General features: G+C 40.2%; 1 protein-coding gene and 2 long non-coding RNA genes across 5 annotated transcripts in view; all 3 read right to left on the bottom strand.

Annotated features, from left to right (window-relative positions):
- Positions 1-27,388, bottom strand: part of bbs9 (Bardet-Biedl syndrome 9) — a 430,031-nt gene that overhangs the window by 363,227 nt on the left and 39,416 nt on the right. For all 3 annotated transcript variants that reach the window (XR_010537394.2, XM_073811698.1, XM_065274291.2), the window contains exons 2-3: positions 26,606-26,718; positions 26,007-26,157 (exon numbers count right to left, since the gene is read on the bottom strand). Coding sequence is in view for 2 of the 3 variants with exons in the window: in XM_073811698.1 (XP_073667799.1) it covers positions 26,007-26,157; positions 26,606-26,717 (263 nt within the window). In the remaining variant the exon portion in view is untranslated. The remainder of the gene's footprint in view (positions 1-26,006; positions 26,158-26,605; positions 26,719-27,388) is intronic.
- On the bottom strand, positions 16,523-22,881 carry LOC135720984 (uncharacterized). The gene is made up of 3 exons (XR_010521393.1): positions 22,785-22,881; positions 22,633-22,701; positions 16,523-16,850 (listed from the first exon to the last, which is right to left on the bottom strand). It is a non-coding gene; the product is annotated as an uncharacterized lncRNA (long non-coding RNA).
- LOC135720960 (uncharacterized) lies at positions 20,501-21,672 on the bottom strand. Its single transcript, XR_010521376.2, has 2 exons — positions 20,699-21,672; positions 20,501-20,556 (listed from the first exon to the last, which is right to left on the bottom strand). It is a non-coding gene; the product is annotated as an uncharacterized lncRNA (long non-coding RNA).

The raw sequence follows: 27,388 nt of genomic DNA on the forward strand, positions 1-27,388 counted from the left end.
CTGTTTTTAAACTGTTAAACCTTATAAAGTGCTAGAAAAAAAAAAAAAAAAAAATATATATATATATATATATATATATATATATATATATATATATATATATATATATATATATAAACAAAAATAATTCTCCTGACTGCTTATAAATGAAAGGGTTCTTTATAGGCACCACTGTGGTTCTATGTAGCACTTTTGTAGGGGTAGTACGAGGCTTGTACCCAATTGGTTGGTGTACTGCTGGGTATATGTTTGGAGTAGTTTTTGTGTCCTTTCTATTGGCTGGGTTGAGTGTATTTGGCAGAACCAATGGCGTGGTGGGGTGTTATACTATTTAAGGACTTTTATTTTGACAGTTAGAGAGTTCGCTTCTCGTTCTCCCTGGCATTTCCGGATCCTGTTGCTGCTTCTCTCTCGATATGTTTGGCTTTTGCCGGTGGAGTGATGACCCCTATGCTGTGATACTAATGTGTATACTATTTATAGACCAATTTAGAGTGCGGCAGTGGCGTTGTTGTGGACGATCGTGGCGAGTTCGCTGGCAGGTATGTTAGTTTCTTTTACTGACTACATGAGCAGTGATATTCATAGTGTGTTACCTTTAGTTATCGCTACGAAGATCGCCGGACAAGTTATTATTGGTCTTAATAACTTTAGACCAATCTCAAATCTACCTTTTCTTTCTAAAATATTAGAAAAAGTAGTGGCAAGCCAGCTATGCACATTCATAGCGAATAATAATACATATAAAAAGTTCCAATCAGGATTCAGACCCCACCATAGCACAGAAACAGCGCTGCTTAGAGTTACAAATGACATCCGATCGTGGTGAAATCTCAATCCTTATATTACTAGACCTTAGTGCAGCCTTTGACACAATAGATCACAGAATCCTACTCAATAGACTAGAAAACTATGTTGGCATCAGTGGTCAGGCGTTAGCCTGGTTAAGATCATATCTAACCAATCGATATTACTTTGTTTATGTAAATGAGGAAGAGTCCTATCACTCCCCCGTTAAATACGGTGTACCTCAGGGATCAGTTCTAGGCCCTATCCTATTCTCGTTATATATGTTACCTCTAGGAGACATTATCAGGAAACATAACATAAGTTTTCACTGCTATGCGGATGATACCCAGCTTTACATCTTGTCACATCCTAGCGAAACCCACCAGTTTGCTAAGCTAACAGACTGCATTAGTGATATAAGGGACTGGATGGCACATAACTTTCTTATGCTAAACTCCAATAAGACTGAGATACTTATTATTGAACCAAATCGCTCCAAACATAATATGTCAGATTACAAGTTTCCCATAGATCTTCCACGGTTAAGAATTTAGGCGTAATGTTTGACAGCAATCTATCTTTCGATAGTCATATCTCCAACGTCTGCCGCACAGCATTCTTCCATCTTAGAAATATCTCAAAAATACGCCATATGCTGTCTGCATCAGATGCAGAAAAGCTTATCCATGCTTTTATGACCTCTAGAATAGACTATTGTAACTTGTTACTCGGGGGATGCAATGCAAATCAGGTCAACAAGCTACAGCTGGTTCAAAACGCCGCCGCAAGAGTGCTTACTTGATCTAAAAAGTATGACCACATTAGTCCAATTCTGGCATCTTTACACTGGCTACCAGTTAAATATCGCATACAATTTAAAATATTACTAATCACCTACAAAGCCTTAAATGGCCTAGCGCCCTCGTATATTAAAGAACTACTATCAGAATACAATCCACCACGTAAACTGCAATCACAAAATTCTGGTTACTTAATTATCCCTAGAATATCAAAAGTATCTAAAGGTGGTAGATCCTTTTCCTACTTGGCCCCTAAGCTCTGGAATGATTTACCAAAAAATGTTCGAGCATCAGACACAGTCGAGCAATTTAAATCTAAACTTAAGACATTCTTCTTTAACAAAGCATTCACATAGAATGTCCAGTAAATGTACTTTTCCCGCAGTAGTTATTTTGTCTAGAACAAAGCACTCACATACCTCATATGGGTAATTTACTCTTGCCACAATAGTTAGCCTGTCTGGAACCGAGCTGAATTAAACCACTATAATGTATGACACTTGCATTACATGGGAACGACCCCTACGCTAATAGAATTCTGTTTTTGTCTCCCTGTCCTCGACCCCGAGGACAATGAGACAAACAGACCCAGTTCCTGTTGCTGTGAAGGTCATCGCACCACTGATCTACTGGCTGTCCTTCAACATGATGCCCAGCTGATGCGCGACCAACGACCACCGGCTGAACCAGTTTAATCCGCTTACCCGCTTCCTATCCCTACCGTGTCTATATATATATATATATATATATATATATATAAATCTCTCCCTAGGGTTTTTTGTCCTTCTAGGATTTTTTCCCATTGGGTTTTCTCCTAGGGGGTTTTTTAGTCCCAGGGAGAGTCAGCCAACTTTGGCTTAACTTAGCACTTTACTGTATACGTTACATTATTAATACGCTCGCTTACACGGTTTATCCTTAGCGGCTATATTCTACTTCTTATGCTATGTATTGATTTTCAGTGTTCTCCTCTACATCTACTCATGTAAAGCTGCTTTGCAACAATTAACAATTGTGAAAAGCGCTATATAAATAAAATTGAATTGAAATTCAGTTTGCCAAATTGAGCTTCTGCTGTGATCTGTGAGTAATCATACAGCTGTGCGTCCAGCGTTTCATACAAATCATAAGTATGCCTCTTATCCCTTGCACTGGGGTGGTTTTGAAGTTTTAATGGTAAACTAATGTCCGTTTACGTTGATTAGAGGTAAATGGAGAACATTATTGGATTAAACCCTTATTCCTAATGAACGCTTTTGTGACATCACTGCTGTTTTGCTCTTGTATATGAATGCTCTGTAGTGGGTGTGTGTTACAAGTGTCCACAGCATTTACAGTTCGGCCACCCCAGGGGGTGGTGTTGAGTTACATCGGCGGGACTTTCTTAGTGGCGTGTAATGTTGTGTTTGTGTATTTCATTTATATTATAGTTTTTCTGTTATTTGTATTATTGGTTTGTGTTATAGTTTTGATTAATTTTCTAATTAGTTTCTTTATTATAATTTGTGTGTTGTGAGTTGTCCCGCCGTGTTCCAGTGTTCTATAGGCATTGGCCCATTGAGTTGTCTGGGGTTAAAATGCCAATTGCTGTACCCACATATGTATGTGTGATTTGATTATTTACAGTGTTTAAAAATGTTTTATTCATTGTTGAGTGTTTGTGGGAAAGAATGAAAAACATTTTATATATTTTATAATAAAGTGTAATTTGTATTAATATGCACGTCTCCATTTTCCTTTGCCTTCAATTGGTAGACTTTACCTGTGTGCCTGGGTAGAATTTTTCCCTGGAATTTATCCAGGGTGGCATAGTCAGATTATTTTACATATTTTCTTTACTTGGCATTGCCACATTTTGGCGTAGTCGGCAGGGTCTTCCTGGTAAAGGCAAGGTTTTTGTGGGACATGCGTGAAATTGTTTTGATGAATGGTAATTGTGTTTTCGTTTTTTTTCTGTCACAGAGCAAAACAGCAACGTGTGTTGGCCTTTGGACAAGTGGGACTCCTTGGTCGGTGTCCCCTTATTGTTTTGTAAGGGTGAGTAATTATGACAAACATAGAGGAAGAGATGCAGGAGTTGCGAGAATTAGTGGCACAGTTGCGTGCTGATAATGAGCAGTTGCGTTCTGAGCGGGAGCCCGGTGAGTTACCTGGGCCTAGCGTTGCTCCGTCTGTTGTTCCCGCAGTCATGTGTGATCCTCTCCAGCCAGTGGCAGGTGACACTCCAGCCAGTGGTGGTGCCGTACCGGTTTGTGATGGTGCCCAGGGATAGGCGGTGTCCAAAATTTTGTGGCAAATCCAATACCAGTATCGATGAGTGGGTGGAGGATGCTGAGACATATATGCGGGCTCGTTATAATAATAATAATAATAATACATTTTATTTATAAAGCACTTTTCATAAAAGAATCTCAAAGTGCTACAGAGTACATATTAAGCTAAGTTAAAAAGAAAAACAGTAAAAACACATACATAAATAAAAACAAGTCCTAAGGACAATTTAAAAAAGCCTGTCTGAACAAGACAGTTTTAAGTCTGTCCACCGATTGGGGTTTTCGCAAATTTTCAGGCAGGGAGTTCCAGATACGAGGGGCGGCTGAGCAGAATGCTCAATCTCCCATGGTGCGGAGTCTTGAGCGGGGCTGATGAAGAAGGTTTGTGCTTTGAGACCAAAGGTTGCGGGTGGAGGAGTGAGGAGTAAGGAGGTCTTTGAGGTATTGCGGAGCATTGTTATAGATGCAGAGGTGGGTGATGAGAGCAATCTTATATTGAATTCTTGAGGTTATGGGGAGCCAGTGAAGGTTTTGAAGAATGGGAGTGATGTGTTCGTATTTGCGGGTTTTCATGAGAGTGCGGGCAGCACAGTTCTGAATGAATTGAAGTTTTTGAAGTTGTTTATTTGGTATACCAATGAGCAGGCTGTTACAATAGTCCAGCCTGGAGGAAATTAATTAATTATTAAATAAAAATTAATTATTTTTCTGCATCAGAGAAAGTGAGGAAAGGGCGGAGTTTTGAGATGTTTTTGATATGAAAAAAGCAAATCTTGTATAGATGATTAATGTGATTAGAAAAGGTCAGTTGTGGGTCCAGCTTCACACCGAGGTTGGTAACAGTAGTTGATAGGAGGATGTCTTGGCCGGAGAAGGAGATAGTGGTTATAGGTGAAGACTGAACCTGGTGACGAGTGCCAATTTGTATAGCTTCAGTTTTTGAGCTATTCAAATGTAGGAAGTTGTGACTCATCCATGCCCTAATCTCCTCCAGGCAATTAGAGAGGGTTAGGGATGATGGAGAAGAGGGGGCAGAAGATGATGAGGAAGCAGATAATGATGAAAGACCTGGGGTAGAGCATGGGTTTGAGTCAGTAGATCTGCAGAAATGAGAAGGTCATTCGTTACCCTCAACAGTGCAGTCTCTGAACTATGGGCAGTACGAAAACCAGACTGGAATGTTTCAAACAGTGAATGGCGTTGTAGATGTTCCTGTAACTGTGCAGCAGTAGCTTTTTCAAGCACCTTTGACAGAAAGGGAAGATGGGAAATAGGTCGATAGTTTGAAAGGCACTCCGGGTCAAGATTGTGTTTTTTCAAGAGAGGTTTTATAACAGCAGTTTTAAGTGAGGGTGGGACATGACCAGAGTTTAATGATTGGTTTATTATTTGTGTGATAAGAGGACTAATGGCTGAAAGGTTTGATTTGATGAGCGCAGTGGGAAGGGGGTCAAGCGGAGAGGTGGAAGGCTTCATCTTTTTTATAAGACCCTCAACTTCGATCTGAGAGACTGTAATGAAACTGCTAAGAAGAGGAGGTTGTAAGCCAGCAAATTGGAGAGATGGATCGGGGGAACCGGAGAGCTGAGACCGGATGGAGTTGATCTTATCTTTGAAAAATTCAAGAAATTTATTACAGAGTTCTGCTGTGGGTTCGGTATGGTTTTGGTTTTTGGGATTTAGAAGATGATGGATGGTGGAAAAGAGCTGTTTAGAATTTCCTGGACTGTTTTTGATAATATCGGAGTAGTAGATGGACCAGGCTTGTTTAAGGGCCGCTGCGTAGGCCTTCTGGTGATGTTTGTAGGCCAGCTTGTGTACCTGCAGACCAGATGATTTAACACGTCTCTCAATGGCACGGCCCTCAACCTTCATCTTGCGCAGATCATCCATAAACCAAGGGGCAGAACGGGAGAAAGACACAGTTCTTGTTTTAAGAGGGGCATGTGTATCCAGTAGACAGTGAAGAGAATAGTTGTAATGTTCAACTAGTTTGTCGACTGATGGATAATTGACTGAAGCCAGCAGTTTGAGATCAGAGTACAAGATGGCAGGGTTGATGTTTTTTATATTGCGAAATTGAATATCATGTTTAGACTTAGGGATGGGTGACAGGCAGGAAACGTCCATGGAGATGATGCTGTGATCAGAAACTCCTAAGTCATATACCAACAGATTTTCAATACAAGAGGAGTCTGAAATAACCAGGACTAAAGTGCACCCCCTGGTGTGAGTAGGAACATCAACATGTTGTGTAAGATCAAGACAGTCGAGTACATTTAAAAATTCAGTTGTTAGTGGGAGTGAAGTATTATCAATATGAATGTTCATATCGCCAAGTATTATATCATTGGAGGATAGAGAACAGAAAGAGGTGAGGAGGTCATGAAACTCTGCAATGAAGGATGCGTGAGGTTTAGGTGGCCGGTATATCAGTACTGCATTTATCTTGAAGGGGGGTTTTGATTTGAAGGCCAGATATTCAAAAGAGAACATATCATGCAGAGATATTAGAGAAAGCTTGAGAGCGTCACTGTAAATTACTGCCAGACCACCACCTCGACCAGTGCAGCGAGCCCTGTGCAGATAGCTATACCAGCGGGGCAAGCTTCATTTAAGGATTGAAAAACTTCAGGTTGGTGCCAGGTCTCAGTGAGGCACATCAGATCAATGTCTTTCTCAGGAATATGATCATGAATCAGGCTAGATTTATTTGACAGGGACTGAACATTAAAAAGTTCCGTTTTAATTTGAAATTATGATCAGTAGACCTCTGGATTGGGCGGAGCAAGCTGAGATCCACTCCACGTCTTCCATCGTACACAGCGTGCCGAAGTCTCGCAATGTTTCCAGCGATATCCCTTTCCATGGTGGCAGCGCTCTGATGACTTGTACGTGATGCGACCGAAAGAGCAGCGGACGAGACAGGACCGGCGTCGGGGGTCTGGATGTAAACAAACTCTGTCCATGAGTTTCCAGTTTTAATTTGCGTTAATGTAGCAGGACCGCACACTGGAGCAAGCATATCCGCCAGCACCGGTGTTTATTGGTTTAACAAAGGACGATTAGATGGCAGCAGGGTCTCTGACCAAGCCCTGAGGTCGAGGAGAGTTTGGCGATCATATGCCAGCAGAGCAGATACATATTGGAAGACAAACAATAACAGTAGCAAAACAAACTCAAAGGAGCGAGGCGGACGGTTAGCCAGGATAGGCGCCATCTCTGAAGTTGATTTTAAGGTGTGCTCAAAATTTTCTCCCAAAAAAGAATCAAGTTATATGTCCAAGGATGATAAAGCGTTTTTCCTTTTTGACCATCTGGAGGGTAAAGCGTGCAAGGAGATTAGACATTGTTCTAGTGGGGAACGGGGTGATTTTATCAGTTTTACGTGAGCTGTATGGATGCTCATAATCGTATTTAGCACCCCAAGAAGCGTTTTTCTCCAGGAGACAGCAAGATGGGGAATCCCTTTTAGAGTTTTCCCTGGCCATTGATGACCCTCCTGGGGAAGGTTAAACAACAATCACCTAATGCTATTCCTAACTCTGAAATTGTGTTGCGCGACCAGTTCATTGAGTATGTGGCTGATAGCGTTCTTCGCCGGCCACTGAAGCAGCTGGTGCGCCGCCAGCCCGCCTCTACTCTTTTAGAGGTACGTGGGGAAGCGATAAGGTGTTAGCGGGAGGGGATGCCAAGGGGTGCGAGGGGTAGGAGTCAGTCAGTCCCAATTACATATGGTATCCAATACGGGTTGCAAGGGCAGTCTCAGTCAGAGTTAAAGGAGCTGCGTGAGATGTTAAAGTTACAGCAGCAACAATTAGATCAGCTCACTCAGAGTATTGCTGGCCTTCGGCCGTTTCAGCCAGTTCGTCGGCCTTCCCGTGCTGAGGGCTTAATTTGTCGTCGCTGCCAAAGACCTGGCCATTTTGCCCATGAATGTGATGGCGAACGAGTTATCCCTTCCCGGGTTCGGCATGGGTCTCCATCTATGAGGGGGGCCTTTTCTCAGCCGGTGGAAAACTAGATCCCGCCGAACTGCAGAGTCACAGTTGGGTGGGTATAGAGCGTGACTTAGTGATGTTAGGCTCCGCACCACATTTAATGGCATCATGTCCCCACCTGGTGGTCAGTATGGGAGGGGTACGGGTGCCTTGTTTGGTTGATATTGGCTCTATTGGCTCTATGGTGTCTACGATTACAGAGAGTTGTTTTTCTGAGCAGTTTGCACCATGGGGCCAGGATCGACTGCAGGCATGTCAATGGTTACGGCTTCGTGCAGCCAATGGTTCCTTGATTCCGTACATTGGCTATATTGAATTGGATGTGGAGCTTTGTGGCCAAAAAATTCTTGGATGTGGCATGCTGGTTGTTAGAGATCCTCCTGGTGACACCGGTACTCAAGTCCATGGTATTTTAGGGATGAATGTGTTTATCCGGTGTTATCAGGAACTTTTTGGGCAACATGGTACTGCCCTTTTTGATCTACCTGCAGTGTTGGGGGCCTCTAAGCCAGTATTCCAAGCATTACAACACTGCTGCCAGGTGCGTGATACCCCTATAGATGGCCGGGTGGGCAGGGTGTGTCGACGGGGTCGTAAGGTGTGTCGAATTCCGGGTAGTACAATGAAGGTAGTGGCCGCTACTTGCTCCGAGCATTTTGCCGGCGAAACTGTGCTTTTTGAGCCAGCAGAGACTGGACTGCCTGCAGGTCTTTTGGCATCACCCACATTAATGCGATTGACTCGAGGCACTGTTTATGTACTCGTTTGTTAATGTAGGTAAAGCCGATGTGATACTTTTCAGGAACGTGAGTTTGGGCACCTTGCATAATGTGTTTATCAAGTTTGCCTCAGGGTGTTTCAGAGGTTAAATCTGTCTCAGTGTCAGTAAATCTTCCAGTTTCTGTGTCCGTGCTGACAGAATTTGAACAAGAGCAGGTAAGGTCTCTGTTGTTAAAATTTCATGCTGTTTTCTCTGCATATGAAGGTGATTTGGGATGTACCAGACTTATCTGTAACGACATTCCATTAACTGATACTACCCCGGTTCGACATCGATACCGGCGGATACCTCCATCCGAGTATGATGTGGTAAAACCACACATTAATCAGTTGTTAGAGACCAACATTATCAGAGAGAGCTGGCCCATTGTGCTGGGCAAAAAGAAGGATGGCATGTGTGTAGATTATCACCAACTGAATGTAAACACTCGGAGAGATGCTTTTCCGCTGCCATGTATCGAGGAAACCCTGGACTCACTGACGGGGGCCCGGTGGTTTTCCACCATGTACCTCGCCAGTGGGTATAATCAGGTTCCTGTCACCGAGGGGGATAAATATAATACCGCGTTCTGTTCACCTTTTGGTTTGTTTGAATGGAACTGGATGCCCTTTGGTCTTTCTAATGCCCCAAGCACCTTCCAGAGGTTAATGGAGAGGTTGTTTGGGGACCAACAGTGTCAGTCACTCCTATTGTATTTGGACAACAGTGGTATTTTCCTCCTCGATGGCGTAACATCTAGAGCGGTTAGAAGTGGTGTTAAGTCAGTTGGAGCGAGAGGGGTTGAAGGCAAAATTAACCAAGTTTATGTTTTTTCAACAAGAGGTAAGCTATCTTGGGCATATAATCTCTGCCAATGGGGTATCGACAGATCCTAGCAAGATAGAGGCTGTGAGGCAGTGGCAGCGCCCGACAGGAGTGGCTGAGCTCTGCTCATTTGTGGGGTTTGCTAGTTACTACCGGAGATTTGCAGAGGGGTTTGCCAAGCTGGCGGCCCCTCTGCACCGGTTGGTAGCAGAGTTTACAGGTCATAAACCCCGGGTTGGAGCTGAGTGAAGCTTTGGGGCCGCGTGGACCGAGCAGTGTCAGGTGAACTTTGAGGAGTTGAAAAGCCGGCTCACCTCTGCCCTTGTACTAGTGCAGAGGAGCGGCGGGAATTGCCCGGTACATTGTGATTCTACTACGGCAATGGAATCAGTTGAGTGAGCGAGATGGGGTGTTACATCAGAAGGTATTCTGTCCTGATGGGGGCAAAGAGGTGCTTCAGGTATTGCATTCTGAAGTACTGACCATGTTGCACCATGAACATGGGCACCAAGGGGTGGAACAAACCACTGAATTAGTGCAACAACGCTGTTATTGGCCTGGCCTGACAGCAGTGGTGCAGAGAGTGTGAACAGTGCCAGGCCCCTAAAGATACTCAATCTCAGCCTAGTAGTTTCATGTGCCATCATTTGGCTTTTCGGCCAAATGAAATCTTGGCCCTAGACTTTACGGTGTTAAAACCAACTCGTTCGGGGCTGGAGAACGTGTTGGTTATGACAGACGTTTTTACAAAGTATACTATGGCAGTGCCGACCCGAGATCAACGGGAAGAAACAGTGGCTCAAGTTCTGGTAGTAGAATGGCTCTACAAGTTCGGGGTCCCCAGCCGGATTCATTCGGATCAGGGACGGAATTTTGAGTCCTCCCTAGTTTAGCAACTTTGCGCTTTGTATAAAGTGGGAAAATCTTGCACGTCTCCGTATCACCCGGCAGGGAATGGGCAGTGTGAGCGCTTTAATTGGACATTGCACAACCTTTTGCGCACCCTGCCGGTGTCCAGGAAAATGGACTGGGCCTCATGCCTCCCACAAGTGTTGTTTTGCTATAATACCACCCCTAATCAGGCGACCGGTGAGGTCCCATACTTTGTAATGTTTGGGCAGGAGCCAGGGCTCCCGGTGAACTTCCTTTTGGGTAGATTTCAGGAAACGGCGGTGGGTATTGTGCATGAGTGGGTGAGTGAACATCAGGCCAGGCTGCAGGTGGCCTTTGAGGGGGCACGGGAACGCCTTGAAGCAGCGGCGGGTCGCCGTAAGGTTTCCCATGATGCCCGGGTTCGTAATGCACCATTGGGGAGGGCCAGTTAGTTTATTTATTCAATCATGGCTTGAGGGGTCGCCATAAAATTCAGGACCTGTGGAGCCCAGTGGTGTACTTGGTCGTGAAGGCGCGTAGAGAGGGCGGGGCAGTGTATACCATTGCACCAGTGGATGACTTGGGAAAAACTAAATGTGTTCACCGTTCTGCTTTGAAGGCCCAAATCATGAAAGATGGCCCAATCTTGGCCCTGACACAGGCGCCGTTCCCAGAGAAAGATGTGCCTTTATCAGAGGTCTGAAGATGTTGACCTGTTAATGTTGGTGCCTGTGACTCCCCCAGTAAGCCAGGGGGTGGTTCCCCTAGAGGTTCCCACTTCGCCAAGTGGACCGATGGGGTCTGATGCCCTTGTTGTCAGGGGCCATGAGGTACTTGATGCGGTGTCTGGTACAACATCAGAACCGATGAGGTTGCCAGAGGACCAACCAGGTGGGGTTGGTATGCCTGTGAGGAGAACTGTGCGGGCTACTGCTGGCCATCATTCAAATTTGCATTGTCTGCCTTGGGCCACAGAGGCAGCCGTCAGGGTTGCTCCAGTACAGGACCCTAGGTCGAATAGGATTTCAACTTTTAGGCCGTGGGATGTGGGTCATTAAGATAAGATAAGATAAGATAGATGATAAGATAAGATAAGATAGATGATAAGATAAGATAGATGATAAGATAAGATAAGATAGATGATAAGATAAGATAAGATAGATGATAAGATAAGATAGATGATAAGATAAGATAAGATAAGATACACCTGTACACCTTACAACATTAACTGCAACACGATAGGTGGGAATGTGGGGTTCGAGATAGCCCAACGCAGGCAAGCAGCCATCCGGTCCTGCAGCCATATTCGGCGCTGGTCACAGACCCGTCTGTCCGGCTGGGGGGTACAAAGCTGCGAAGGCGAGGGATTTGGGTACAGGGTGGTGACTGCATATATATATGTGTGTGTGTAAGAGTTTGTGTGTGTGTAGGCCTTGAGAGAGTCGCTTTGATCGGCATCCCAATCTCGGTGCCTCAGTCTGCAGGATGTTAAAGCGTTAACACAGCAAATTGCCATGGAGACAGCCTTGATTAGGTCCAAAACAGAGTCAACAATCATTAGGTGTCTGTGGGAGATGGGTAAGGGAATGCAAGAGCGTCTCGCTGCAGTGCTCTTCCGAGGGAGTTGTTGTTCCAGAAGCGGCCTTGGCTGAGGCCAGTGCTGGATAAGGGGGGCCGAAAGCAGATAAGATTGGAATTATTTGGTCTTGGGGCGAGTAGCCGCATTCCTTTACACGATTACTCTCTTAGTCCATTCTGGTCCATCAGCTTTTTCAAATCCGTTAACATCCCCTTGATGTTTTTCAAATCCGTTTGCATCTCCTTGATGATATCCATATTGCGGGTCATTTCCAAGTTGTTCTCCAAAATGCGGTTAATAGTCCCAGCCTGAATGCTGACCGCTCTGCCCACCGCTTCAATAATCCCGGGCAGCTTTTTTGGACTTTTGGCAGCTGTCACCGTCTTCTTAATTTCTTGATAAATCAGGGCAAAGCCTAATCCAGTCAGCAAACCCCAGGTCATCATGGTTCCGAATAAATGGATATCTTCAACGTCCTCCACGGAAAGAGCCGCCAGACACACGACCCGCCACCTCTCCCTTGCGTCCATCGTGTAGCCAGCTGCGAACGTTCCGGCAGGGCAGTCAGGTTCCCCCGAACCCAAGCTTCTCGTCGAGAATATGGTGTCAATTGCGTTGAGAGACCAGTTGATCAAATACATGATTTTTAGTTTCAAGAGCAGTGCGGAGAGAGTCTCTCAAGTTAGACACAAGACACAAGACTATACGACACGATAGGAGCAAAGCAGGGAAGGTTACGGGGAGGAGAGGAGATAAAATGCGACCGCCTTCGCTTCGCCTTCCATTAGGTCATGGGTATGTGTCAATTGGTTATCGTCGGGACGCCAGAAAAAAAACTGGGTAGAATGCAGTATGAGGCTTGTACCCAATTGGTTGCTGTACTGCTGGGTATATGATTGGAGTAGTTTTTGTGTCCTTTCCATTGGCTGTGTTGAGTGTATTTGGCAGAACCAATGGGGTGGTGGTGTGTATACTATTTAAGGACTTTTATTTTGACAGTTAGAGAGTTTGCTGGTGTGGGATGCTTCTCATTCTCCCTGGCATTTCCAGACCTTGTTGCTGTTTCTCTCCGGTGTAATGATGACACGTATGCCGTGAGACTAATGTGTATACTATTTATAGGCCAATTTAGAGTGCGACTGTTGGCGTTGTTGTGGACGATCCTGGCGGAGATCGCTGGCAGGTTTCTTTTGTTGACTACATGAGCAGTGATATTTTAATGGTGTGTTACTTTAGTTATCGCTGCGAAGATCGCCGGACAAATTCAGTTGCTAAATTGAGCTTCTGCAGCGATCTGTGAGCAAGCATACCATTTTCCTGGTATTTATCCAGGGTGGCTTAGTCAGATTATTTTACATATTTTCTTTACTCGGTATCGCCACATAGGCACGGTTCTATATAGAACCATCTAAAAAGGGTTCTAAAAAGCACCAAAAAGGGTGCTGCTATTGTTACAAGCTGAAGAACCCTTATTTGGTACTATATAGAAACATTTTTCTTAAGAGTGTATATCACTCTGTCTCCTTGCCACTAATAAGCTGGTGTGGGGGGTGTTCTGGCGCAATATGGTTGCCGTGGCATCATCCAGGTGGATGCTGCACATTGGTGGTGGTTGAGTAGATTCCCCCATTCATATGTAAAGCGCTTTGAGGTCTGCAGAAAAAGCGCTATATAAATGTAACAAATTATTAGGGGTCAAGCCCCGAAGGTATCCGCTAGTTTTCTTTTTATAATAATTATTATTCCTGTTCCCTTGCGGTCTATGGCAGCCCATAGAACCGTACGTAGGAAAGTTATGAAATTTGGCACACTGATAAAGGTCAGTCCAAATAATATCCACAGCAAATTTGAAGTCTCTATTTCAAACCCGCTAGCACCACCAACAGTCCAAAGTTGCACTTACGTTTTTGCTTATAACTTCTGATCCGTAAGTCCTAGAAATGACATGCGTACTTCCTCTGATTCCGTGGCTCAAGACGATTCGTTTGGTCCCTATGACGTCATTTCCCGTCATGAAAATTTTCCCGCCATTTTGAATTATTTGTAAAACCTACTTTTGCAAACGCGTCCTAGAGCTTTTGCCCAATTACCACGGAAATCGGTATGCAGCATCTAGAGACACTCAAGGTAAAAAGTTATTAAAAGAATTTGGATAAACCAATCCGTTGTCGTATAGCGCGTCAACAAAATTTACGTAGAGCGCAAAAAACTGATTTTAGGCTGTATCTTCGTCAAACTTAGGCCTATTGACACGACACTTGGTACTTGAGATGCCAGTCAGGAACTGAGGGTGCATGCACAGTTTTGTTGCAGCGCCACCTAGTGGCCAGACGAATGTTGTATACGCCTATAACTTTGGCTGTGATCGGTTAGCCCTGTGCATCAAAATAGTGCTTAAAAAACAAGCGCAAATATCTCCGCGGGGGTTATTCTGATCAACATTGCATTACCTTCTGAACAAAAAACTCTATTGGCGTTATATTAAAATTTCCATCAGAAATGGCTGAAAATAGCAAAAAACTAAAAATTACCTTTAAATTTTGTGGTTTTTACACATAAATGGTTATTTGATACGCTGATGTACGAACAGAGTCTGAGGCTACACAATAAAATTTGTATTCTTGGACCACTAGTTGGCCTTATAATTGAACAAATTATTAACATATTATTATAATTATTAGTTATTCTTCTTCCGCCATTGCGGTCTATGGCAGCCAGTGATGGGAATAACGGCGTTATAAGTTATTGGCGTTAGTAACTGCGTTATTTTTTTCAGTAACGAGTAATCAAATAAATTACTGTTTCCCCCGTTATAACGCCGTTATCGTTACTGACATTAAAATGCTCCGCGTTACTAAAATTGATCTTACTGTAGTGATTTTCAGCCGCGTATGCTCACTCTCTCAGCCAAACACTATTTTTCTCTTGTGTGTGTTGTGAGAAACATAACGGATGATGATTGGCCTAATTTCCATCGGTAGCCAACCAGAGGCAGAGTTCACAAAAAGGCCCGCCCACACGCGCAGTCCAAGTCCGAGGAGCGAGCAGCAGTGTTAAAAAGTCTGAGCAACTTGGTCACTTTGTCGCTAGATTTAGCAACTTTCTATCACTTTAGCGACTTTATAGGACAAATCTAGCTATCTTTTCTGTCGTGGTTGGAAACTTTTGTAGACTGACATTAAAATACGCATCGTTTTCTCTTCTCAACGAGCAGCGATGCTGCTGCTGACTGTGCCCCATCTCAAAGCACTGACATGCAGCCCGGTCATCGCGCATCAATCCATCCGAAAACACCGGCGACAGGGCGATGGCAAGTACAACAAGCTCAAAGGTAGCTGTCGCAAACACGAAGTATAAAGCACTACTTTTCCATTGTTGAGGTGAAAGGCAGGAATGTTTGTGTAATGTGCAACTTATGCCCATGATGAAAAAGTCTCTCCACGTCTGTGGCAAGTAATTCTGATCTAATAAAGCACCTCACATCGTCACATGCTGCCACAAAATGAGTGATTTCTCTTTAGTATCCATTTTAGTCATTTAACATATTTAATTTTTTAAGGGGCATTCAAGTTATTTGAAATATAAAAAAATTTTAAGTAACGCAGTAATTACTTTTCCTGGTAATTAATTACTTTTATAATAATGTAACGCAGTTACTAACTCAGTTACTATTTGTGATAAGTAATTAGTAACTATAACTAATTACTTTTTTAAAGTAACGTTCCCAACACTGATGGCAGCCCATAGAACCATACCTAGGAAAGTTATAAAATTAGGCACACTGATAGAGGACAGTCCAAATAATATCCACAGCAAAAAGCGCCACCAACAGTCCAAAGTTGCACTGAAGTTTTTGCTTATAACTTCTGATCCGTAAGTCCTAGAAACGATTTAACTTCTTTAGGTGTCTTGCCAGAATGCTAAACGAAGACGAAAATGTGTTGCAAAGACACCCAAAAGGTAATTAAAATGTACTACATTACTGTGCAAACTATATGGAAACACCAAATGTAGCACATAGAAAGTTCATTGAAATGATGATAAAACTATTTCATTTGTTAGTTCTACATTATTTTACTATAGTAAACTTTATTAGGAAAGACTGCTTGCTTACTACATTACTGTGCAAACTATATGGAAACACAAAATGAAGCACATATAAAGTATTAATTGAAATGATGATAAAACTATTTCATTTGTTAGTTCTACATTTTTCACTATGGTAAACTTTATTATGAAAGACTGCTTACTTATAAGTGCTGTTATTACTAATAAGGTATTAAGGAGAATGCAACAGGTTCCAGGGCCTCTTACCTGCATGATTCATCATCCAGGCTTTGCACAAATTGTCTGAATCCCTACACACAGAACATTTATAGTACGGACTATGGGCCTTTGAGGTGCAGGACACTAGAGGAGTAAGTTTTTATAAGTTTTATTTAATTTTTAAACTAATAACTCTAAAATAGCATTATAGTAACAAAGTACCCAAAGGAACAAAATATATAACTTTAAAGAAAATATAGTATTCGGTCAAAAGTTTATTTATTTATTACAAATATATATTTCAATGTTAAACAATATACAAATAAACATACTTTAGTAACCATATTGTGCTCTTCTCTCAAAAAAATTTCAATTCACTTCTTACAGATATCTATAAAGATAAATGGCATATTGAAGCTTTGTCAGCTGGTGCTATCTGAGGCGACACAGGGTTATCATCCTGTCGTGTGTTGTTCTCTAGATTTGCTTGGAGCTTCCTGATCAAACTGGTCAGTATGTTGGCTTCTGACGACCTCTGCACTGAAGCGCGTGAGATGGCATGCAATCACGTCCTCCTTTGAAGGTCTCTCAAACTGTGATGCCAGGTCCATTGGAATCGGGATTTCCTTCAGCTTATCTTCAAATACCTCATCCAACACAAGTCTGATCACATCATCCACATAACTGTAAAAATATTGCAGCCAATAAATCTTTTGTTTTGATAACTTATGAAGCAGGGAAATAAATTAAGTTTTTAATAAAAATTAAAGTTTTTTATTTAATAATATATTTGAAATAAAAACATTACTGCTAACAGTATGTCGCTTTTTTACTGGCCTTGCAATGTATTTCCCCCCAGGGCCGTGCACAGGGGGGTGGCCCGGTGGCTAGAGCAACTGCCCCTCTGCCCTAATCAGCTGAGGTGCCCCTCTCACCAACCGCCAACCCGGGTCAAAGTGTTCTGTTACCGCTTGTCTAAAGATCCACCTTTTCTGGTAATCCACTTCGTGATTTCCCGCCCGCTACGCAGCATCTCTCACAATCTGTGTCCACTCTTTGAAGGGCGGAGACGACAGTTTGTTGTATTAACAGGTAGATCCATTACATTACCTCATTTGTTAAGCTGCTCAATTAGTAATTTGGTAGTTTGAAGCCGAGAGAGGTCGTGTACTATATTTATTTTTGCTTGGTTGTTTTCTCGTGATCACGACTTTTTTTCTCCTTATCTCGAGATAACAGTTGTATTCCTGTGATGTGATTAAAGCTTACAAAAAAACATAATTTGTAGACAGCAAAAGCATATTTAGCTAAATTAGCATGAATGAACAAATTATAATAATAATAAGTTTATTTTATATAGCGCCTTTCTCAAACCCAAGGTCGCTTTACATTGAAATAGAAACACACAGTCAGATAAACATTACACATGAAACAAAGAAATTGAATACAACTAACAAAACAACAAACATTTAGTTAACAGACTATGAAATGTGTGGAGAGAAGTGCTCGTTAAACAGAAATGTCTTAAGATGGGTTTTAAAGAAAGGAAGAGAAGTACTGTCACGTAGAGGTTGTGGGAGGGAGTTCCAGAGTTTTGGTGCCTGGGCGCTGAAAGACCTACCACCAACGGTGGAAAGTCTAGTGCGGGGAATGAGAAGGAGGTTTTGGTCAGATGATCTGAGCAAGCGGGGGGGAGTGTAAGAAGTTAAGAGGTTGCAAATGTATGGAGGAGCAAGGTTATGGAGGGCTTTGAAGGTGAGTAGTAGTACTTTGTATGTGATCCGGGATGAAACTGGTAGCCAGTGAAGCTGATGGAGAATGGGGGTGATATGGGCAGATCTTTTTGTATGTGTAAGTAGCCTGGCTGCAGAGTTTTGAATATATTGCAATCTTTGAAGGGATTTGGTGGGGAGAGCGAGGAAAAGTGAGTTACAGTAGTCTAAGCGGGACATGACGAAGGAGTGAACCAGGGTCTGTGCATCACTGACAGGAAGGAAGGGTCGAAGGCGGGCAATGTTACGGAGGTGAAAGAAGGCAGTTTTTGTGACTGATTTGATATGATGGTCAAAATGTGGAGTCAAATGTAATCCCAAGGTTTTTTTTAAAAAAACTAGATTTTACTTGGATCAGGGATTCGCTCAAGATGAAACAGATTTGCCAATAATTGACCATTTGATAGCGCGGTGAATTTAGGGACCATCTATAAAGTATCTCCATATACGTTTCTACTTAAACAGCATTAAAATGGAGATACTTAAAGTCAACACAGAGTCACAAAACCAACTGTAAAGTGTTCATGTGGTTGTCAACTATGCACACTTTTTTAAATTTTTTATTTTTATTCAAATAAACTGTTTAATACTATTGAAGATAGAAACGTGTACATTGTTCCTTTAGAGATGGTCCCTAAATTCACGAACATCAAACTTTATTTATTTATTAAGTCTATCGACAATGAGCTACGCGTGGTAACCCAACTCATATATGCATCAGCAGTCCACTTCAAAATTAATGAATATTATGGACAGGAAATTATATTATGGCATTTGGATTATCATGTTAGGATAACATGAAAACAACTTTTGTTATCTCGAGATCATGAGAAAACAAGCAGCAAAAATAAAAATGTGGATGACTCTCTTGGCTTTCGTACACTGTTAGACATTTTCAAGGATTTTTACAGTAACCTACTGGCAACACTGTTGCCAGTAGGCTACTGTAAATAAGATTTACAGTTCTAAACTGTATTTCCATTTTACAGTATTTAAATGCTACTGTAAATATGTAATACAGTGTGCTACCGTAAAAAACCCAGGTTTGCAGTATACTACTGTATAACATACTACTATTCTTTTTATTTTTTTATACATTCATTTTTATTATATTTAAATTAGCTATAATTTTTAGATAAAATTAATTTTTACATTTTAACCTACAGATACTGCTAACATTTAATTCAAAGAGACAATTTCAAATATTGAAGCCTTTATTTAAAACAATACAAATACTTTAAGAAGTTGTGTGAAATTACAATTCATTTAATACATTTAAAATAACAAATTATAAACATACATACATATATCACTGATTACAGGTTTAGTTAATCCAAAAATTATAATTGTATAATTTAAACAATGATTTTCTTTGGTTTTCCAGTTACAATGGGAGTAGTCTGTGACCGCATTATAAAATGGCTCCACATTATACATGCTATATATTTCAAGTGTCCCAAAGACATACAAAAAGGGGTGATGAAAATATAATCCATATAATCAATTTTGACCCGTCATTTCTCTAAATGAGTAATGCAAGTAAACAGCTACACCTGATGGATAGGATGCTCACAGTCAAGTTTACTGTCAGGTCTGCAACAACCAGGATATACCAACAAAATATACACATCAGGAAGAATGTGTAGATGCAGTATTTGGAGAGTCTTTGGCATAGGACTTCACACACCCAATCATGTCTGCCTTTAGACGACTTTAAATTATGTCAAGTTACATGGAGTTATGCTATAATGATTTGGTGTTATACATTCTGCATCCTACTTTTGAAGCTAGAGAGGTGATCATGATCCACTACCACTGTAACCAGAAAACCCATAACACCACAAAATCAGGATCATAATGGCAACATTAAATTTTTTGTGACCATTTTATTTAGTCTAGTTAAGTTCTCTTAAAATAGAACTGGTTTAAAATGAAACAATGACTGTCTGTCTTTACATTTATCTTCACATTTACAGAAAAAGGCAAATAACATACAGTGCATTGCAAAGTATAAATTTTTTATCAGCATGTGCATTCCCTTGTTTGAACCCATGGCGTTTAATGATGCTAACACAATGCTCAACCACAGAGAAAGGTCTAAGAATGTTCCTTGAAAGTTCCCAAAGTTCCAAATAACGTTATGATTGTTTTTGCTTGTAATGATAAAAAAACATTACATTCTATTATTTACAAACTGTTGTAAAACATTATTTCTTAATGTTCTGTTAAAATATTGCATATAAACATTCATAAAATATACTAAACATGTGTTTTAAACATTGTGAGTACATTTAAACATGACATTGTCTGAAAATAAAATGTAACATTCCTCTAACATTCGCACAATCAAGAAACATTCCTAAACAATTTAAAAACTGGACACTTTTATGTTGGCTTAACATTATTGGGACCTTTGGGAACGTTGTTAGAACTTAGAACTAGAGGAGATATACTCTTTAGCCTTTACTTACAGTAAATACAGTAAATGTACTTACCAACTTACAGTTCTGAATGCACATCAAAATGAATTGTCATAAGAAATAATACAGTAGCTTCAAAAAAATACCATACTTCTGGTATAAAATAATCAGTCTTGTCATAAAATAATCCTGTGAGTCCTGTAAGCAAAAGAAAGATGGTCATAATTATTTTGAACCACAGTTTATTACAGTACTGTTTGTTACAGCTGATAGTTAATTAGGGAGACCTAACTAACCCATATATGCAGCACATACTGTATCTTATTGAGAAGTGTCTCACCTAATACAAGTTGTTTCACTCAAACTCTGTGAGGTGGTGAAGAAAGGATGGATATTCTGTTGTCCTCTTCATCCTCACTCCAGTTCTTGCAGTGTATTTTGTTACATCCTCCTTAATTTATCCTCCCAAAGAATTTTAGACAGCAGAATAAATGCAGGGAAAAAAGGACATATTTAACACATTTAATACATGATGCTAAACACTCATATTTTTCAGTAAATACTGTTTTGAAATGATCACCAGAGTAGATGTACACTACTCAAATCACTACACATGGCCACAGGTCTGTGTTTTATGACAGTGGGACATGGTTTTCTGATCGAGGCTGAATATTTACTGTACAGCTACCTTGTCCTCAAAAGCAATTTAATACAAAACAAAAACACATTTTAAAACTTTATTTTATGCAAATAAGGTTTCAGCATTTATGTTTAAACATATTCACATTTAAAATATAATGTTTTTCCGATTGGCCACCACACACACATAACATACGCTAAAATGCTTAACGTAGTTTAACGAATTTGAAAGATAAAATGTAGTTATACACCTTATTAATAACGCATAATTTATGTAACAGGTAAAGCCAAGCGGATGAGAATATAAACACAACGTGGTAACTTACACATTTAGAGTTTTCCTCCCAGCTTCATGTAACGTTAATTTAGGGTACTTTGTTAAATATGCTTTTATACTAATAAATTATTCTCTCAGGTAACGTTAAATCTGATCTTTTCATATCATTGACGTATACATTAGGCTACGTTAAGCATTTCTTCATAATAGTTTTATAAAAGGAAAACACTAGCGTATAATTTAACGCATCGCGTGTGCTCGTAGGCTTGCATACACATAGTATGATTTATTAATTTGGTTTATACTGACTTTGCAAACTAATACTGCCGTTATACGTTAAGCAACGCGTCCGGTTAACGGTTTTAAAATGTCCCGTTCGTGTAAACAACAACCGCGGGTATGATAATAAATAACTTATATAGATTATTTTACCTTGCTGGTCTTTTTTCAGTCTCTCCTCTCGTGTATCTTCAACTGAAAAGCGCCGCTGTCCCAGGGTCCAGGGAAAGGCTTGTTTGAAAACTCTTCAGTTTATGTGCACACCTGAAATCGGTCCTCTGAACACCTGTGCTGCTACATGGTTCCTTAGCTAAAATAAGTCAACGCCTGTGTGTATACAATTGTCAAAAATGATGATTTTGAGAAAAATAAAATAAGGATTTGTGTGAATAAGGAAAATACCGCCAAAAGACTGTTAGAAAATATACAGTAGCATACAGCAATTTTCAAAAATAAAGTAGATTACTGTATATGATGTATGATGTCACCGAAAATTCCCAAAATGCAACGCGAATTACAGTTATGTACTGTATAAATAGTTTACAGTATTATACTGGGTGATATACAGTAAATAACTGTAAAAATTACAGAAATGTCTAACAGTGTATGTTTTTGTATTTCTGTGGGTAATGATTTGCACTTGGTCTTCTAAAAGTGCTAACAACTTAGCAAGTAAACATTCTTAGAATTACAGTGATTGTCTAATATAAATAACACCAAATTTGCTGTTGTTGGCACACTTTGTAGACAAAAAAATAAAAAACAATGTTTTCACAAAAAAAGAAGACTGTAAAGGAAGGCTGCAAAAGCTCTTCAAAATTGTAAACATGGATTCAAAGCTTCAGCACGTAAATCATAAAGAATATTAAGCAGTTTTGTGACACTTTAATTATTGTTATTAAGTATATTTTCCATTATAATCAATTCTCTTTTTCTGATACTAATCTATAACACATCATATTGTTAAAACCATATAAATTGTGCCCTCCCCCAGTGCCCCCTTTTTGGTTTGGGCCAGTGCCCCTCAAAATGTCTGTGCACGGCCCTGTTTCCCCCCTTTTAGACTTTGGGAACATAACCTTGTACTTTCCCTCTCCTGCTTTTGTTATGGCTTGGTGACATTGTAATGGATGGCTGCAAGGTACAACCTTTAAAAATATAAACAAGCAATACATTTATTGTAAGAGTAAATCCTACTTTATTTAACACAGTTACTAAAATACTTAAATACCTGCACAGCATTCCAATAAATGGGAAAATCACATTTTTGCTGGAAATCTGAGACCAGGTGATGGAAACATAGTGAAACGACGCTACTGCCTGGGTTCCTATGATTATGCATTAGAAAAAAAACTTTGTCATCATCAGTTATACATTTAAGACTGGTAGTGGTATCACTAAATACCTCATATATGCTACATACTTTTGCTCCTCATATGCCAGTCTGACTCCTCGTACTGTGTGCCTACTGATGTTGCATGTTTGGCATTATACATCACGTCTACTGCTGCCTACAGTGTAGAAGGATGTGTCCAGCTGCGATTTTAGAATATAGACAAATAAAACAAACATGTATTCAGTCAAATAACAAGATGGTACAACGACTATAAATCGTTAGACTATTCATTAAAACGTTCATGTATTACATATTACATGCCCCAACATTAGCAAAACACATGTCGTGTTTACTTTGTTTCAAAATTTAAGAAAGGCTTAAGTAAATACAACAGTAAAATTCATATAAACAAATCATCTGTACTTAGAGTTTCTTGACTTTGATCATGAGAACAAACTTTACCGGTAACAGTTTAGCAGCTAACTTTAGCTGGTAACTTAGCAAGTTTGTAAACACATCTAAATCAACATCTAACAATAAATGCAACCGATAGTCTGCATAATTCCACATACATGTGGGTAAATATTAGGGGTGTAACGATATTACGAACCGATCCGAACGATTGCGATACACCACCCACGATACGAATCGCGAACCTCCCGTGTCGTGTCGCGGTACTCTCACGCCTCCTGCTGCCCATTGTTGAGGTTAATGTCACTTATCTCTGACTAACTAATCTATTTATTAAAAAAAATGTGCATATATTTGAATAAATTGTATTAGTAACGACTAATAAGAGCTTTTTAAATGCTGTTCTAAATAGTATATTCCAAAGTTACTGTTTTCCAAGTGCATGTCATGTCACGCGACTTGGGAGTGAGCGCAGGTCACAGGATGGCTGCTCCGCCTGAGATTGCAGATCCCCCGGACATATTTAAGTCTCTTGTGTGGGAACATTTTGGGTTTCCAGTGGAGTACAGGAATGGAATTCGTGTCGTAGACAAATCACACACCATCTGTCGTAACTGTGTGTGTGTGCTTGCGTTCGCGTGTGTGTGTGCTTGCGTGTCAGATCGTGTTAACCGAAGTGAAATAGAAGAGCGCGAGATCATTCTCCAGAACAAAAGTAAAAATGTAACAAGATGTCGTCTGTCTGAGGTACAAAACAATTGCAATTTTTAAACAAAAACAATTTTTATAATTAAAGCATGAAATGACGAATAATAAGTGATGGCAGAATTTTTAAAAGTGAAAGTCTAACGCGAACTCTGGTGTGTGTGTGTGTGCGCGCCTGCGTGCGTGTGTGTGATGATTACCTTGATTAGTTCATTACTGATAATAAACCCACATTATACTTAGATTTACAGATTCATAGTACATTTATTTCATGCATTAGTTGACATCAACAGTAACATGTTCAGCATTTTAGCTAAGGAATGATATTCATCACCTGATAAACAGCTAATTACAGTCCTGCATTACTTAAGTTAAAGTTTAATTGATTTTAAGTTTGTTTGCTAAAGTTAATAAAGAAAACGTCAAGTTATTTTTGTTGTTGTTATTAAGTTAAGTTAATCTATTGTTCCTTAGCATTGCTGGTAAAATGACAAGAACCCTACATCCACAGCAAACCTAACCGAATCGGACCGAACCGTGGCTCCAAAACCGTAAACCGATCCGAACCGTGCAATTGGTGTATCGTTACACCCCTAGTAAATATGGTACATTGTTTAGGAAATACAGTATTACAACACAAAAAAAATTAGCTTGCAAGCTCACTCTACACGCAAATAACATAAAGCTCCGGTAAAGTAAAAGGTAAATAATAAACATGGATACTTACAGCCTTTGATCCAGAAGTGCACGGTAATCCAACTTTCAGGAGGAGACGTCGCGCAAATACAGCTTCAAATTCGTTACGGTTCATGAAGCAGTCATTGTGAAAAATGCCGTGAACATATAAACAACTTCTGACTGGATTGTGCCGGACCCGTATTAAACATAAATTCTAACCACTGTTTCCTGATGTTCTCTGTGGAAGGCCATTAAAGTGCTATTTTGCCCTCGCATCTAAAGAGACAGCGTCTCCTCAAGAGATTTAATCGCTTAAACGATAAAACAAGAGTTTACAAACACACTCCAAACAGGGACTCCCAACCTCCGCCATTTCAGCTGTCTTCAGACCTCTCCACCCCCACCTTTGAGGGCTTACCCAAGAAAAGCAGAGAGGGCTGAACTATGATAATGTTGGTCTTGTCTACGTCACCAATCCCAGGAAGTAAACTGTTGCCTACAATCCGAGTGTTTTTTGTAGTCCTAGAACGTTAGAGATGATAACTTGCGTCATCGTTTTCTTTGAGGCATGTACTTTTTGAATATCGTTAGCAGGTACTATTACACAACTACACACAAAATGATGTTTAATAAAGTGTATCTCATAATAGGTGCTCTTAAAGATGATACCACTTGGTTGCAAAAACCCTGACATTAACATGTCATGTATTTTCGGAGACAAGCTTTCGTGATTCTGAACAATCAAAATGATTCCCTAAATCTTTTGGCAAAATTGAAACTCGAAGGAAAAGATTACTTTTTTTTACTTCAGATTCCATGAAATGTTTCCTGTGTGTAGGGCGGTTAATTTCCTAATAAATTGTGACGATTAATTGCCTGTTTTATTGCTTTGACATTTAATTCCCATTCATTTTTTTTGTTTGTTCATGAAATAATTTTCATAAACAAAATTGTAAATATTAACACATAACACACATTTAAAAGTAATTATTTAATGAATATATATATATATTAAAAAAACTGAAAATTCTTCATAAGATATAAACACAATAAAGTGTTTAAAAAATAACTGAAAACATAATGCAATTAGAATAAACTGACTACACCAGAACAGGCCTTAAATAGTAGACAATCCTACTAAGGTCATATTAGTACTGGACCACATGTCTGTAGTGGCTGCAAAACAATTTTTTTCCTTACAGATCCTTAAGAATAGCATCCTTCACTTCCCTAAATTTGAAATTGCTGTTTTGGAATTAATCAAGATTGCATTTTGGCCATATCGCCCAGCCCTATTTGAAATGCAGAAGATGTTAGACTTACGATACAAATTTCCCCATCTCCACCTGGATGATTGAATCAGGTAGCTGCATCTCAAGTAGCTGGCTGTTAACATCTGTGGGGTTATCCATTTTAGCAGGATGGGGTGAGAAGATGCGTAACATCCCCATGTAACTTCCCACAACAACCTTATCTGGATCAGACAGGAATATAAATACAGCATTAGCTAAAGATCATCATGATTGCTCTGTGGCAGAGCATTGCAATTTAGACCAATTTGGGTGGACCAATTTTGAGCCACAGAGGTCTTACTGCCAACCAACCCACAAACATAGAGTTGAGGCTAGTAGAATCAGCCCAATGTGGTTCATTACACAGACAGATTCAACAGCCACTCTAAATGCTCAGGCTTCATATCCTCCCCCAAAAACAATTTTTGCTAATAAAATATTCTATAAATTACATGCCAAGATTCATAGGCCAGCTAATACTTAATCAATCTGTGAATCAGATGGGCAAATTAACTACTTTTACTAAAAATATGTATTTGATATTTTACATTTATTTTATATTTATACTATTTGTAATATGTAACATTCAAGTTATGAAGGCATTGTATTGTGCCTATATGGACTACTCACCATATCCACTGCCACTGTTATCCACATCTCCAACACACAGACAACCCTGATCAAACTCCTCCCCCTCACCCACCACTGAGACCCACCAATCACGTGCCTTGAAAAGAGACATCCTGTGAAACAGACAAGAGCATCATTTTTTTTAACTTTTCATCAAATAAATTTTCACTGACTTCATTGCGTATAATATAATAAATACTTCCATATTCCTTCTATCTAATAATTATAGTGTTATATAATAATATTTAATATGAAGGAAGTGTTTCCCCTAGACTAATTTATGCTGTGCACTCTCTCTCTATATACATATACACAGTGCACAGCATAAATGAGTACATAAATTAGTATTTTTCTCCTCACCCTTGCCACACCACAGTTTGGAACACCTCAGAGCCACAAAGATAAATCTTGGTCTCATTACTCCAAAGTATAGAGAGTTAGAGACCCAATAGTCTTTATTTTTCTCAATATGAGCTCTAGCAAAAGGCTTTTTGTGCATTGGCTTTACCAGTGGCTTCCTCTGTGGTAGACAGCCATGCATGCCTCTCCTTTGCACTATACGTCCGTCGTGTGTTGTCACAGAAAACAACCTAGATTGACTTTCTAATGATTTAGCCAACTGTGCTGAACTTGCATGATGATTTTTTTCAACATCTCTTATCACAAAACGCTCTTGACGAGGTGTTAACTTCAGTGGAAGTCCTGGACAGTGCAGAGAGCTTCTCACAAGTCCATCCTTTTTTAATTTCTGGATCCCTTTCGTGACAGTATTAAAACTTATTA

This window comes from Paramisgurnus dabryanus, chromosome 13, assembly GCF_030506205.2.
Source record: "Paramisgurnus dabryanus chromosome 13, PD_genome_1.1, whole genome shotgun sequence".
Lineage (NCBI taxonomy): Eukaryota > Metazoa > Chordata > Actinopteri > Cypriniformes > Cobitidae > Paramisgurnus > Paramisgurnus dabryanus.